Source organism: Meleagris gallopavo, chromosome 1 (genome assembly GCF_905368555.1).
Source record: "Meleagris gallopavo chromosome 1, MGAL_WU_HG_1.1, whole genome shotgun sequence".
Classification (NCBI taxonomy): Eukaryota; Metazoa; Chordata; class Aves; order Galliformes; family Phasianidae; genus Meleagris; species Meleagris gallopavo.
The window spans coordinates 66,537,216-66,549,238 of NC_139404.1; the positions used below are offsets into that span (position 1 = coordinate 66,537,216).

Consider the following 12,023-nt stretch of genomic DNA (forward strand, 5'->3'; position numbering starts at 1 on the left):
ATGCAAAAACAATTCTGCATGTGTGTGGTGCTGCTGGCAACAGTACATTTATCATGGTTGAACTTAAGTACTTTCTTTTAGGGCAGCAGAGCTGCTAATAGAAAAACAGTGTGGAGTGAGAGACCTACTGAGTTTCCCAGGACATTGCCCTCAGATATTTCATACTGGAGTCTTACTCCTCTACTAGGTAAGACCTAGTGGTGTTTGCCAATTTTCTGCCTCTTCCTGAAGTATAGGAGGAATTAAGTTGTATAGAGCAGTCTTGCTGCAGCCAAACGTGCTGCTAGATTGTAGAAAACCTGCTGTTGGCTTTAGCCTACTTTGCATGTGATCTGAGGTTGAACCATGTTTTTAATGCTTTCAAATGTTTGTAAAGGTGGCTATCTGATCAAGGGTCCCCAACAGCATAGGGAGCTATTGAGTAAGTCATAATCTAGCCCCGTGCTGGGGGAAAATGGAAGATAAACTTGATTGTATGTGCTTTCTAAAATGCACTAACACAATGTAGCTGTAATTTACTGTATTATTGTGATCCTGCCGCAAAGAAGCAGGTATTTGTGTCTTGCACCAGTCAAATATTGTTTCAAGAATATTTGTCAATACTGATCCAAGAATCTCAGTCAAAGATTTATTTTCCACTGCCCCTTACCACAAAACAACACTTCACTAGACCAATAGTTTGCCATACAAAAAGCTTCTGTGACGTGACTGATGAAAAATCCCTATCCCTGGGTGTTACAGGAAAGTAACACCCTGTACATTTCTTCATGTACAAAAATGGCAAAGCTCGGATAACCCAGTGTTTCATAGAAGATGAAAACTTTCTTAAAAAATCTTTATTAGATTGGTCTGTTTCTTCATTATTTCAGACTTAAGAAATGAAAATTGATGTAAATGACTGTGACAACTTTGCCTGTGGCCGTGTCTCTTCATGCTGCTTTCACTTTCTGCAGATGCTCTAAACCTGGAAACCTCCTGCCCAATTAACTTTCCTGTGCACAGCTGGAATCCCCCTTGCAGATGGAGATCTGTCACCAGCCTCTTTGAAAGCTATGGTCTGTGGCATACATCCATTTCAGATGTGACATCAGTAGGGTGCAGGTAAGATGGCGGGATAACCTCTTTGGGGTGAAGGGTGGAAGACTGCTTGGGATACAGCAGGTCCTGGAAGAAGCTGTATCCTCAGTGCAAGCTAGGTTCAAAAGATGAGCATTTCTTAATATACTGGGCACTCAATGGCCAGATAATGGTGTTTTGGGGGAACACTTTGCAAAAAGGAGCAAGAGTATTATTAAAACTTTACTGAACCACTGGTATGGCCATCATGCAGATATAGTGGCAGTGAACAGCATTTCATGCTGAGGCAGAAGGTAGGTGTTCTTGTGTCTATTTCAGTATTTAACTTATGATGACACTTGCATTTTGGAGCCAAATTCTTATTCATTTTGATAATTTTTTTTGGCAGAACTTAGTGCAGGAATTCTAAGATCTTGCCTATCAAACTGCCTCCTTAGATCTCTTAAACAGATTGAACTATTTAAGACTCTGTAAGCAAGCTAACTAATGTCAGTGAATATTTAAAAAGCAAGCTAAGGATGTTCCTGGAGATGTAGAAGCAAGCAGTCTGCAGCAGGAAATTCAGCAGCTTTTGAAGCTTTTGCCATAGGTTTTCTCTAGAGCAGTGCAGTGTGGAGGAGGTTGGGAAGGACAGGTGGTGGTTCTTGCTGTTTGGGGGAGGAGGGATTGATGTTTGTCATGAATTTCTCTTGGAGACCAGCTGTCTGACTGTACAGATAGCGGTGACTTTGGTTGTTATGTGCTTAAGGCAATGTATCTCACTGTTGTTCAGGCAATATGCAAATAAAATGTGTATTGCCAGGTGGAAAATATACTCTGCTGGTGGCTATACTGATTCAGACCTTCCTGTTTCCATTACAATGATGGACTCTTCACTTACTGAGGTGAGTGCTGTCTCTGATACCCCAAATATAGTTCTGAATGGATTCTTGCACTTTGTGCCTTACAAACAGGCAGATGGAGATTTAGCAGCACTGCAATGGAGCTGGCACCAGCCAGCAGGGCGCAGAGACATCTTGTTTTGTCTGGGATATTTCCTTCTGCTTGGGCTCTGTCCTGGAATACCGTTACTGACCTAAAAATATTAATGTTCATGTGCCACTGGGTCATGCTTTTACCTGGGAGATGACTTTTTAAATGGTTTATAGGCTTCAGCCAGTGCTATTTGAACAGAAATACTCTTTTGCTGGGGAAGTCTCAGTGACCTCACCACACTTATACACCTCTAAGTGATGACAGGATGCTTTAGTTGTGAATGCTGCCTTTCTCTGCACTTCTTCCCACAGCTGTAACAGCTGAAAAAAGATGTATTTGCTGTATGTAAGACCTTCCTTCAATCATGTGCTCAGATATGCTTTCACTGCTGTAGTGAATCCTGCATCTATCAAACTGCTTCCTCCTACTGTTTGAACTGTCAGTCGGCTTTCTCATGGTGATAGCCACATGATCCATGGCTCAGCACTGTGCTCAGTGCTGCAGCACTCACTGCTGAAATCCAGACCTCAGCCCTGCTACACAGGCACGGCTTTCTAATTAGCTTTACAAGCTATAGCATGGGCAGTGGTGAAAATTGATCAGTGGTTTCTGTGAACCTGGAAACAAGCTGTGCAGTACCAGTGAGCGTGCAGCCTCAGAGCTGCCCTGGTCTCACTGCAGTGCAAAGTGAGGCAGAAAGTGCAATGAAGGTAGAAAGTAGGAGATAGATACTGCCTGTGGTCTTGGCACACTGCTCAGCAGGGGAAGAGAAGGTGAGGAATTCCCTCCTTCGTGCTGCTGCTGTTTATGTTGTCTTAGAGGGGTAATCTCAGTGACTTTTAATCCTCCTGGGAAGCGGCAGCTTTGCATAGTTGTTCAAAATGTCTGACCTTCATTGTTCTGGAGCTTTCTGTAATTCCAACTGGACTTGCAAGTGGCATTTTCCTTTTCCTAAAGGAAAACAAGGAAAAAAAGGAAAAATGTAAGTATTAAAGCTTGCCCTAAGGAAGAGGTAAACAGACTGTGTCCAGTACCTGTTCTGAAACCTGTGATGTGCAGAGACATTTGAATACCCCAGATTAATAGGAAAGGTATCTCTAGGTTTTTTTTTTTTACTTTGCACTGTGGTTGCAGACATTCTTGACCAGGCTGAGACCTTCTGCATGTAAGTAACTCCAGGGCTTTGTCAGTGCTGTCACTGTAGGAAATCAGGGGATACTAAATAAAGGAATACTTGTGAAGCTAGATCAAAATTAGGCTTCTTATGCTTGTTTTGATGGTATGTAAGTAAAATGTATAAAGTGTTTTAGTTGTGGTTGTTTGAAGTGTAACCTTTACAGTTCCAATACAAGCAGCTAGCATGAGGTCTTCAAAAATGGAGTTGAGGATTTTCCTTCATTGCAAAACAGGAAACCACTGACAGTGAGGTTACCCAGAGAGGTCATGCAGGATGCTGTGTTGTGTTGGTCAGCTCCAGCTGCCATCCACTTTGTGTTGGCAGTGCACGCTTGTGCTTCAGGAATCCTTCAGGATTCCCTTACTTCATTCCAGTGCACCATTCATCTCTTTTCTTCTCCCCAACTATTCCTGTAGTCCCACTGGCCTGAACAAGACTAACACAATGTTGAACTTCCTTAAGCTTAATAGAGAATTCAAATAGGAATAAAAATAGCCTGCATTTGCATTAGAGGAAACATCGGCTGGCTGAGGCACAGACTCTGCGAGGGCAGTCAAGCTCTAGTGGAGGGGAAAGAAGGATATTTCCCGTTCAGTGTCTCTCTTTGCATATTGAAAGGCTCAAGATGATGTTGTTCTCAGCTGTGACGCAGTAAGACTTGGGACTGGAACCACACTGCAGCAGCTAAAGGCACATGAGCAAAACTAGTTGTTTTTTTTTTTTGTCTGTTCAGTCAAGTTGTTAAAAGTAGTGCTCTTACCTACCTAAATGAGTTGAGCATTTATAGCTGAGTGGAGTTCTGTGCACTTCTTATGACCTTGAAAAATGGGTGTGCTCTTAAGCATAGCATTGGGATAGCAAAGTGGTATAGTAATACATGCTTTGGTCATATGAAAATGTGTTAGAAGCTAATTGTATTGTCAGGAACAAGATTATCTCACTAAATTTCTGCTGAAAGTTATCACTCCTAGCAGTAGTATCACAGTAAGCTGTATGATATGAGTAGAGGTGGCTATAGACTTTGCGGTCATGTACCATCTGGTTTTCTGTTGTTGAAGTAATTCTGGTACAGCTGGAGTAATTATTAAGATTTTGAGACAACGTGATCAGAGGGCTGGAGCATATCTGTTACAAAGAAGGGCTGAAGGAGCTGGGCCTGTTCAGCTTGGAGAGGAGAATGCTCCAAGGAGACCTCATTGTGGCCTTCTGGTAATTAAAGGAAGTTTATGAACAGGAAACTGATTTTTTTTTTTTTTTTTTTACATGGTTTGGCAGTGATAGGACAAGGAGGGAATGGCTTTAAACTAAAAGAGGGAAATTTAGGTTAGATGTCAGGAGGAAATTCTTCACTCAGAGGATGGTAAGGCGCTGGCACAGCTGCCCAGAGAAGGTGCAGGTGCCCCATCCCTGGAGGTGCTCAAGGCCAGTTTGGACGTGGCCCTGGGCAGCTGGGCTGGTGAGGGGGCAGCCCTGCACATGGCAAGGGTTGGGTTGGGTGGGCTTTAAGGTCTTTTCCACACAAGACATTTGATGGCATAAAAAATTTTCTACCTGCAAGGCAATCTGATACTAACTCTTTTCTCTTCCTGTTAAGATGGACTGTGCAGAGCCGTCAATACCACTTGGTCTGATCCCATCCAGGTCAGGTTTTGTGTGAGGCTTTTAAAAATATTGAGACTGTATAATATGGATGAGCATCTAAAAAGTAACTTTGTTTTGACAGTGATGGCTTAACTTCTCCCCAAGAAGTTCTTACATCCTCTTCAGAAAGCACTGCACCGGTAACAGGTAGGGCCCTTAAACCAGAGCGCAGGTGTGTAAACTACTTGTGCTGAAACTCTCAAAATAGATATGGTGAAGTCTCTGTGTTTACTGACTGATAAGTGCTCTGTCTTCTGTGGCCTGATACCCTAGGCTGCCTTGTGATGGAGGAAAAGCCACCCAAGAACTCATGTGCAAAGGAGGAAGCTGTGCCAACTTGTGTGACAATGGAGAGAAACAACGATCGGGATGCGACTGGTTCTGTGTCAGGTACAGTAACTGCTGCAGCCACACTGGTGTTCGTGCAGTAGGGAAACAGTTTGCTTCCAGAATGCCTTTAAAGTGAGGAAGCTGAGTAAGTAACTTCAACTTCTGAATTTCTGCTGTTGCAAATGCTTGCACCTGCAAGTGCTCTCAAAGCTAAGTAGGAGTAAGGCTGTGCCCAGGAGAGTGCCTTATGGTGTTGTATGTGAGCATGAAATAACTTGGTGAAATCAGCTGGTGTAACACTGTGTGGGTGCTAAACCCCAGGGCATTTGGGGAGGAAAAATAATCTTTTCATTGTTTCGTGAGGTTTGGTAACTGTACTAAATGGCATTTTCCTTTTGAAGTTGATGTTTTAGAGTGTAAGAAGATGGGGTGGGCCTGGAGGAGAGATGAGATGGAGACCTTTGTGTATGTTACTTTCCCTATAGTAACGCACATCCATAATTATCACTTTTACCAGATCTGATGGGGTTTCTTTCACTTGAAAACTAAAAGCAAAACAAAACTAGAATGTGTGCATGGCTGATCTGAATAAGCACTACAGAACTCGTGGTTGTTTGTAACTATCTTTAACCTTTACCCAAATATAGGGCTCTTTTCTTGTCGTCTTGTTTCTTGTTTTGTTTTGTTTCTTGGGTGCTATCTTCCTGAAATCTAATTCAGTCTCTGTTCTTAATATATTTTCTTTCTACTAATTTGCCTTTGCAGTTAATTTTCATAGTTGATGAAAGTACCTTTAGCAAGGAGGAAACAGACATGCAAAGCAGATCAGGAAGAGTCCTAATAGCTTTAAAGTCTGAGATCCTGCTGCAAGCTTTACATCTCCCAGCAGAAAGCATTTCTAGCATTAGGATGGGAGTGTTGCTGAATCTGCAACACTTTAATACTACTACAAAACGTCTTCTAAAGGTGCTTGGGAGCCAGGTTGGATACTTAAGGCTGTGGAAAAAATAGCAGGGGCAAAGGGAGCACTGAGCAGGGGATGTTGGTTATGTGAAGGATGAAAAGAGAGAGCACTTCAGACCTGAAACTTTTCTTTTCTTGTGCTATTTCTTTCTGTGCATCTGTGTATGTGGGTGTGTGTGACTATATAAACAGCAAAAAAAAAAAAAAATTCTAGATGTTCTAAAAGCTATAAATAGCTACCAGAGTTACTTGCACACAAGAAATCAGTTTAACTCTCCAAGACTTCTTTCAATTTCTTAAATATTTTCCCTTTAATAGCTTTCTTTCTGGAGGCTATTTCTGACTGCTTTAAATGCTTTCTACACTATGGCACTTGAAAGAATCTGAATTGGCATCATCAGTTCCTGAACTGAGCAGTTTGTTGCCACCAGCCTTTTGGCAAGGAGAGCTCTTCTATTGGCTCTGCCAGCACCCTACTGGTTGGTGGGTTTTTTTGAGTAGGAATGGCAGCCCAGGTGTCAGGCATTGGAAGCTTACAGGCTCCTGATATACCACAATTCTGTGTGTTTCTTGACCTGGTTATGATCAAGATGTTCCATAATGGTAGCTGAATTAATTTGTGTCTGATGTGTTGTCTGATGTTTCATAGCATGGAAGTGAAGAATTACAAACACTCACTGCTTCTTCTCTAGCTTGTGCATGGGAATTTTTCTCCTATACTCCTGTGCTAATCGAAGTTGAAATAAAAACTCATTATAAACTATCTCTCTAAATAAGAAACAAAGAAAACATCTGGGTGGGGAGGGGAGGACAGAAAATCCAAGAGAATATTACTTGAACTTCTGTGACTTCACCTGGAGCAATTCTGGTCAAAAGTAAGTCTTGCTCATAAACGTGTAGTACACATTACTACAAACTTTTTTCAGGCCTGTTGGTCAGTGGCAGGTACTCTGGGTGTTGGTGTGTTGGAGGCTTGTTTTGGTTTTATTACACTTCTTTTTCTGGAATGTTTCTTTCCAGAACCTGACCTAATCAAGAAGGAGTCCACCTCCATGATGGAAGAACACAAAGCAGATCCTATGAAGAAAGACCTGGTGAGAGTCCTGGTGATGTGGAAATGTTGAGTGGTTTGGCTGAGCGGTGGTGATGCAAAGCAGTAGGGGATGGGCCTCTCCAGGGCTTCGTGGCTCTTGCCTTGGTCTGACTGTGCTCGTGTTTTTTTAGGAGATGGAAAATGAAGCTACTAAAGAACAGATTGAGGTAACACCAGCTGTGGTTCCCAGCAGGAAAGGTAAGAGGTTTATTGAGTTCATTTGTTGAACTTACCAGGTGTGTGCCTTGGTCACCTGTGCCAAGAGCTGTGCGAGTGGATGTAGAGAACTGCCTGGGCTGTGCCAGTAGTTGCATGAGGCTTCTGTTTTAAGGGATGGATGTTGCAGTTGAACACCAGAATTGGGTTAGCAGTAGAGGGAAGATGTTAGCGTGCAAAAACTTGCTTCTCTGACTTCTGCAGATAGTGATCTAACCAGCTCCAGCTTCCTCTGGGCAGGAGGAAGAATTTAAGAGCTGCAGAGGAGCTGGGGGTGTCTGAAATTGGCATGCCTCCTCCCGAGATTTGTAAAGCAGCATCCTTTATGCTAACTAAAATTTAGGGTACTGTGTTCCAGATTAACTGGAAAATGCTTCTGTTGAACTGTGCTTAGTGATCCCACTCTGTCACCTCACCCTTTTGCCTTTGGAGTAGAACAGAAGTGAGTGATGATGTAACATCCTGAACCTAAGGGTTGAGAGCTTAATCCAAAGTTTAGGATTAACCTTTCTCATGCACGCAAGGTGTGAGTTCAAGTGATTTCAGCTCACTTCTCTGGCTCCATGCAAGTGTCAGTGCTTTGTGGTTGCTGTCCTACTGAGTACACAAGAAAAAAGAGTTTAACATGGGGGAATTACAGCCATGATTTCTGCTGGCGCTCCAAAGACTATCACAAACCATTTTGGTGGGCTGTTGGTTTTTCTTGTTGTTTTTTTTTTTTTTTTTCATTTTGGTTGAGAAAGCTTTTATTTTTTTCTTCTCAGGGAGTTCACCCACTACAGGTGGCCTTAAAGGAGATAAAGCAAAGCAAAATGAGCCGTAAGTGTTCTGACTTTCAGTGATACCTGCATGTGGGAATTCAGAGTGGCAGTCTGTTACATGATTGCTTTTTCTTATCTCACAGTGACTCTCAGAGTGAGAAGGAGGTGGAGGTAAGTCTGCTGCTTGTATTTTTACATACCATGGACAACAGAAGGGCCTTATAGATAAGCCATTAATTGTGGATTGCTATCTTTTCCCATATAAAAGAATGATGCTGAGTAACTTAAACCCAGTCTACTTTTGTGAATTGGCTTTTGTAGTGTTGTTCCCAAGTGTGTTGACATAAACAATGTTTCTGTCACAAACTATGGAAGGGCTGCGATGTGAAAAGGCGGAAATCTGTATGACTGACTAAAACACTGTTGCAACTGAAACACTCATTTGCAAAGGTGAAGGAGAGCAGAGCTGTGACGTCCTCGTGGCAGAGTGTATTGGTTTAGTCCATTTTTCAAAGGACAGATGGCACGCTGCATGCTGCCAGGATCTCATCTGTCCTGGCTGCGGATTATTTCCTCCATCACTATAGATGGAAGGACTGGCTTTGGGAAAGCAAGCCATGTTTGTTTTATCTTCTGTATCTCTTCTATAACTTCATTATGGAGTATATTCCAAAATGTCACTTCAGCCTTCATATCTACTTTAAAAAAAAAAAAAACACAACTCTGCACTGCTTAGATTGTTCTGAAATCATTTTGTTTCCACAATAGGCAGAATTTCTAAGGCTGTCTTTAGGTTTTAAGTGCGACTTGTTCACTTTGGACAAGAGGGTGAGGCTTGAAGAAAGATCCCGAGAGTTGGCTGAAGAGAATTTGAAAAAGGAGATTACAAATGCTCTGAAGATGCTGGAGGTGAGTGTGAGTGAGGTGCACAGGAACAATAGTTATCAATGTCTCCCAGTATGGCTCTTTTTCTCCAGAATTTGTAATACATCATGAATTAATCTGAACAAAATTAAGTGATGAATTTAAAATAGGAGAAACTTAGTATTGGAGGGGTAACCTGCATCTGAGTGCTCAGGCAGTAGGGATTTTCTCTATTGCACAGGTGTCCAGAAAGAACCCTGTACTCAATTTTATGCTAGTTAAGCTGAGGTCTCTGCCCACTTTAGCTTGCTATCAGGGTACACTGAGTGAGGCTGTTGAGTGCCAGTGTGGTGACTCTGAGCCCAAACATTGCCCTTCAGTGTCATCAGTTGAGTTTGCCCATTGTTCTCTAAAAACAGCTCACATTTGTTTTTCTTTTCTATGTGTTTGTTAGGCTTTAGTTCCTTTGTGTGAAGAAGATAACCAAGCACAGGAAATTATTAAGAAGCTGCAGAAAAGCTTGCAGTTTCTCAGTCAGTATGCAGCCAGAGTTGCCAGCAGAGCAGAGATGCTGGGAGCTATTAACCAGGTAATGCTTCCCACATACACATTTTGTATAAAAGCTTCTAGTTGTTGAGGGTTAGCAGTACCTGTTGGCTGGACTTCTGCTTTCAGGACTAGATGTGGGAACTCATGTATGCAGAGGAAACTGACCAGTAAGGTTTAGTCCTGGCTCTGCCTTCTCAGACTGCTGCATGTGTTGCTGTTGGGAATCCCAGGCACTGTGAGAGTGACCACATTATGGAGGGAACAGAGCAGCAATGTGGTCCTGATTTAAAATAAAATTAAAAAAAAAAAAAAAACTGATAGTCTAGGGCTGGTTACAGTAAAGAGCACAAAGATACAATGTGGCAACAACAGTCTTGTTGCTCTAATGGTAATTCTCTGCCTTCTGGGAAGGGTCCTAATGGGGCTTTGGAGGAAGTGTAAGTAAAATATATGGAAACTTTTTAAAATCTAGTCAAACGTTGTGTGTAAGCATGTGGAAGAGCAGCATGAAGGTAAGTCTTGACAATACTAGCAAATGTGTAGTGGGTGTTCAGACTGTAGCTCAAAGAGGGTGAGTTATAAGGACTCAGAACGTTAAAGTATGAACCACATTAGAATAAGGAAAATGACTGGAGAAATGAGATTTGCGTAACTTTGGTGTGAAATAAGAGATGGGTTGCAGTGAAACTTTGTAGAGGTGATGCAACATCCTCTCACTTCTGTCCACTATTGTACAAGATGGAAGCAGATTAGATGACGGCAGAGAAAATAAAATCTTAAAGTCTAAGCACAGTGTAGCTCCTCAGAGAGCCACTTCATTGACTTATGGCCGTCTCACTCTGTCAGGAGAGCCGTATCAGCAAAGCTGTGGAAGTAATGATTCAGCACGTGGAAAACCTGAAGCGCATGTACGCAAAAGAACATGCAGAACTTGAGGAGCTGAAGCAGGTCCTGCTCCAGAATGAGAGGTCATTCAGTTCTCTTGGAGATCGAGGTAACTCAAACCAGCCAGTTGGCCCTTCCTCTTGTTGGGGTTTGCCAGGCAGACCTGCCTAGTTAAAGCTCAACATCTTAGGTAGAGAGGTTTGTATGACTGATGCATCTCCTTTTCTAAAACTAGAGGAAAAATTAGCAGTGCACTAATGATATGTTATCAGAAAAGTTGTATATAAAGTGTTAAGAACTGTGGCATAGTGGGAAGAAACACTGCAAGGATGTGGCAGTGTTCTGGCTTTTCCACAAGCACAGTGAGTATGGTGTTGGTAATCTTACTGCTTCTGAGCAGTACATTTAGGTGCTTGCTCAGTCTGCAGAGTTCCCAGCTGTTATTTCTATGTAGTTCAGTTTTGACTTTGTAGGTGCTTGTGGCTCTTTTCTAAATTTGAATTTCAGCTGCTGAATTGCAGGTGCTTTGAGTTTCCCCCATTTAGCAAATGGTAGAGTGGTTGGGTTTTCAGACAGTGTCATGAACTTGTGGCTTTTCCAGGAGAAGTGTGAATTTCTTCTGAAATAAGCGTGTATTTTAAGAGCAGATAAGGTGGTCTTACTTGTGCACTGCTAAAAATCCTCTCAGGAGCCTAAACCACAGGTTATTCTTTTTAAATTTTGTCTATGAACCATAACTGACTGTAGAGATTGGCCTAAAACAGGGTGTTTGACTTGATAATGGTAGAAACACTGATAGCAACAGGAATTGATCCTTGCAGAGGATGTGTAATATATGTGTATATTCAGAACTTATCTAGAAATAGAGAGCTTTTTTTTTTTTTTTTTCCCCCCCTGAAATCTCATTTCTGCTTTCTGGGAGCATTTTGATGTACTCTCTGCTTAGGCAGATACTGCAAAAAGTCGGACCTCTAGTTGCAACTAAAACTCACTGCATTTGAGTAAAAATTCCTGATGTCTAATCTGTTCACAGACGAATCTACAAACAAAAAGCTCCCCAATTCCTTTAACTTCAAGGTATGGCCCTTTCAGTTTAATGCGTAGTGTCAAGTGTGTGTGGTTTCCTTTGCCAAGTCATGCACTGGCACTGTGGTGCATGCTTGACATGATGGTTTTCTCTCAAATATGGGCTGGTGTCATCAAACACAGGGATATTTTCTCATTTGCCTTGATTTCCCCCTTTTCCTTCAGCCCCGAGGGAGCTGCATGTGGCCCCGCTTAGGGCAGATGAGGAGTTCACAGAAGCTAAAATGACTGTGTTCTCATGTAGTGGCTAAGAAATACTGTTCACATGTGGCTCTCCCATTGGCATTAGAAGAGAATGGTTTAGCACAGATGGAAAAATGAATTCAACTCCTGTTGATTGGAGGAATTCCTGTGAGGGAATGCATTCACTTTTGGTGTTTTGCTGGAAGCCTCTACTTAGGTGGGG

The 12,023-nt window shown here is 42.2% G+C and overlaps 1 protein-coding gene across 1 annotated transcript in view; it reads left to right on the top strand.

The window, feature by feature from the left end:
• The window catches only part of IRAG2 (inositol 1,4,5-triphosphate receptor associated 2), a 38,958-nt gene that overhangs the window by 21,666 nt on the left and 5,269 nt on the right, over window positions 1-12,023 (top strand). Inside the window, exons 21-34 of the mRNA XM_031555277.2 lie at window positions 82-187; window positions 954-1,101; window positions 1,880-1,961; window positions 4,824-4,870; window positions 4,953-5,017; window positions 5,144-5,260; window positions 7,184-7,257; window positions 7,388-7,454; window positions 8,237-8,291; window positions 8,377-8,404; window positions 9,002-9,142; window positions 9,552-9,686; window positions 10,493-10,640; window positions 11,565-11,608. Of these exons, the coding sequence (XP_031411137.2) occupies window positions 82-187; window positions 954-1,101; window positions 1,880-1,961; window positions 4,824-4,870; window positions 4,953-5,017; window positions 5,144-5,260; window positions 7,184-7,257; window positions 7,388-7,454; window positions 8,237-8,291; window positions 8,377-8,404; window positions 9,002-9,142; window positions 9,552-9,686; window positions 10,493-10,640; window positions 11,565-11,608 (1,257 nt within the window). The remainder of the gene's footprint in view (window positions 1-81; window positions 188-953; window positions 1,102-1,879; window positions 1,962-4,823; window positions 4,871-4,952; window positions 5,018-5,143; window positions 5,261-7,183; window positions 7,258-7,387; window positions 7,455-8,236; window positions 8,292-8,376; window positions 8,405-9,001; window positions 9,143-9,551; window positions 9,687-10,492; window positions 10,641-11,564; window positions 11,609-12,023) is intronic.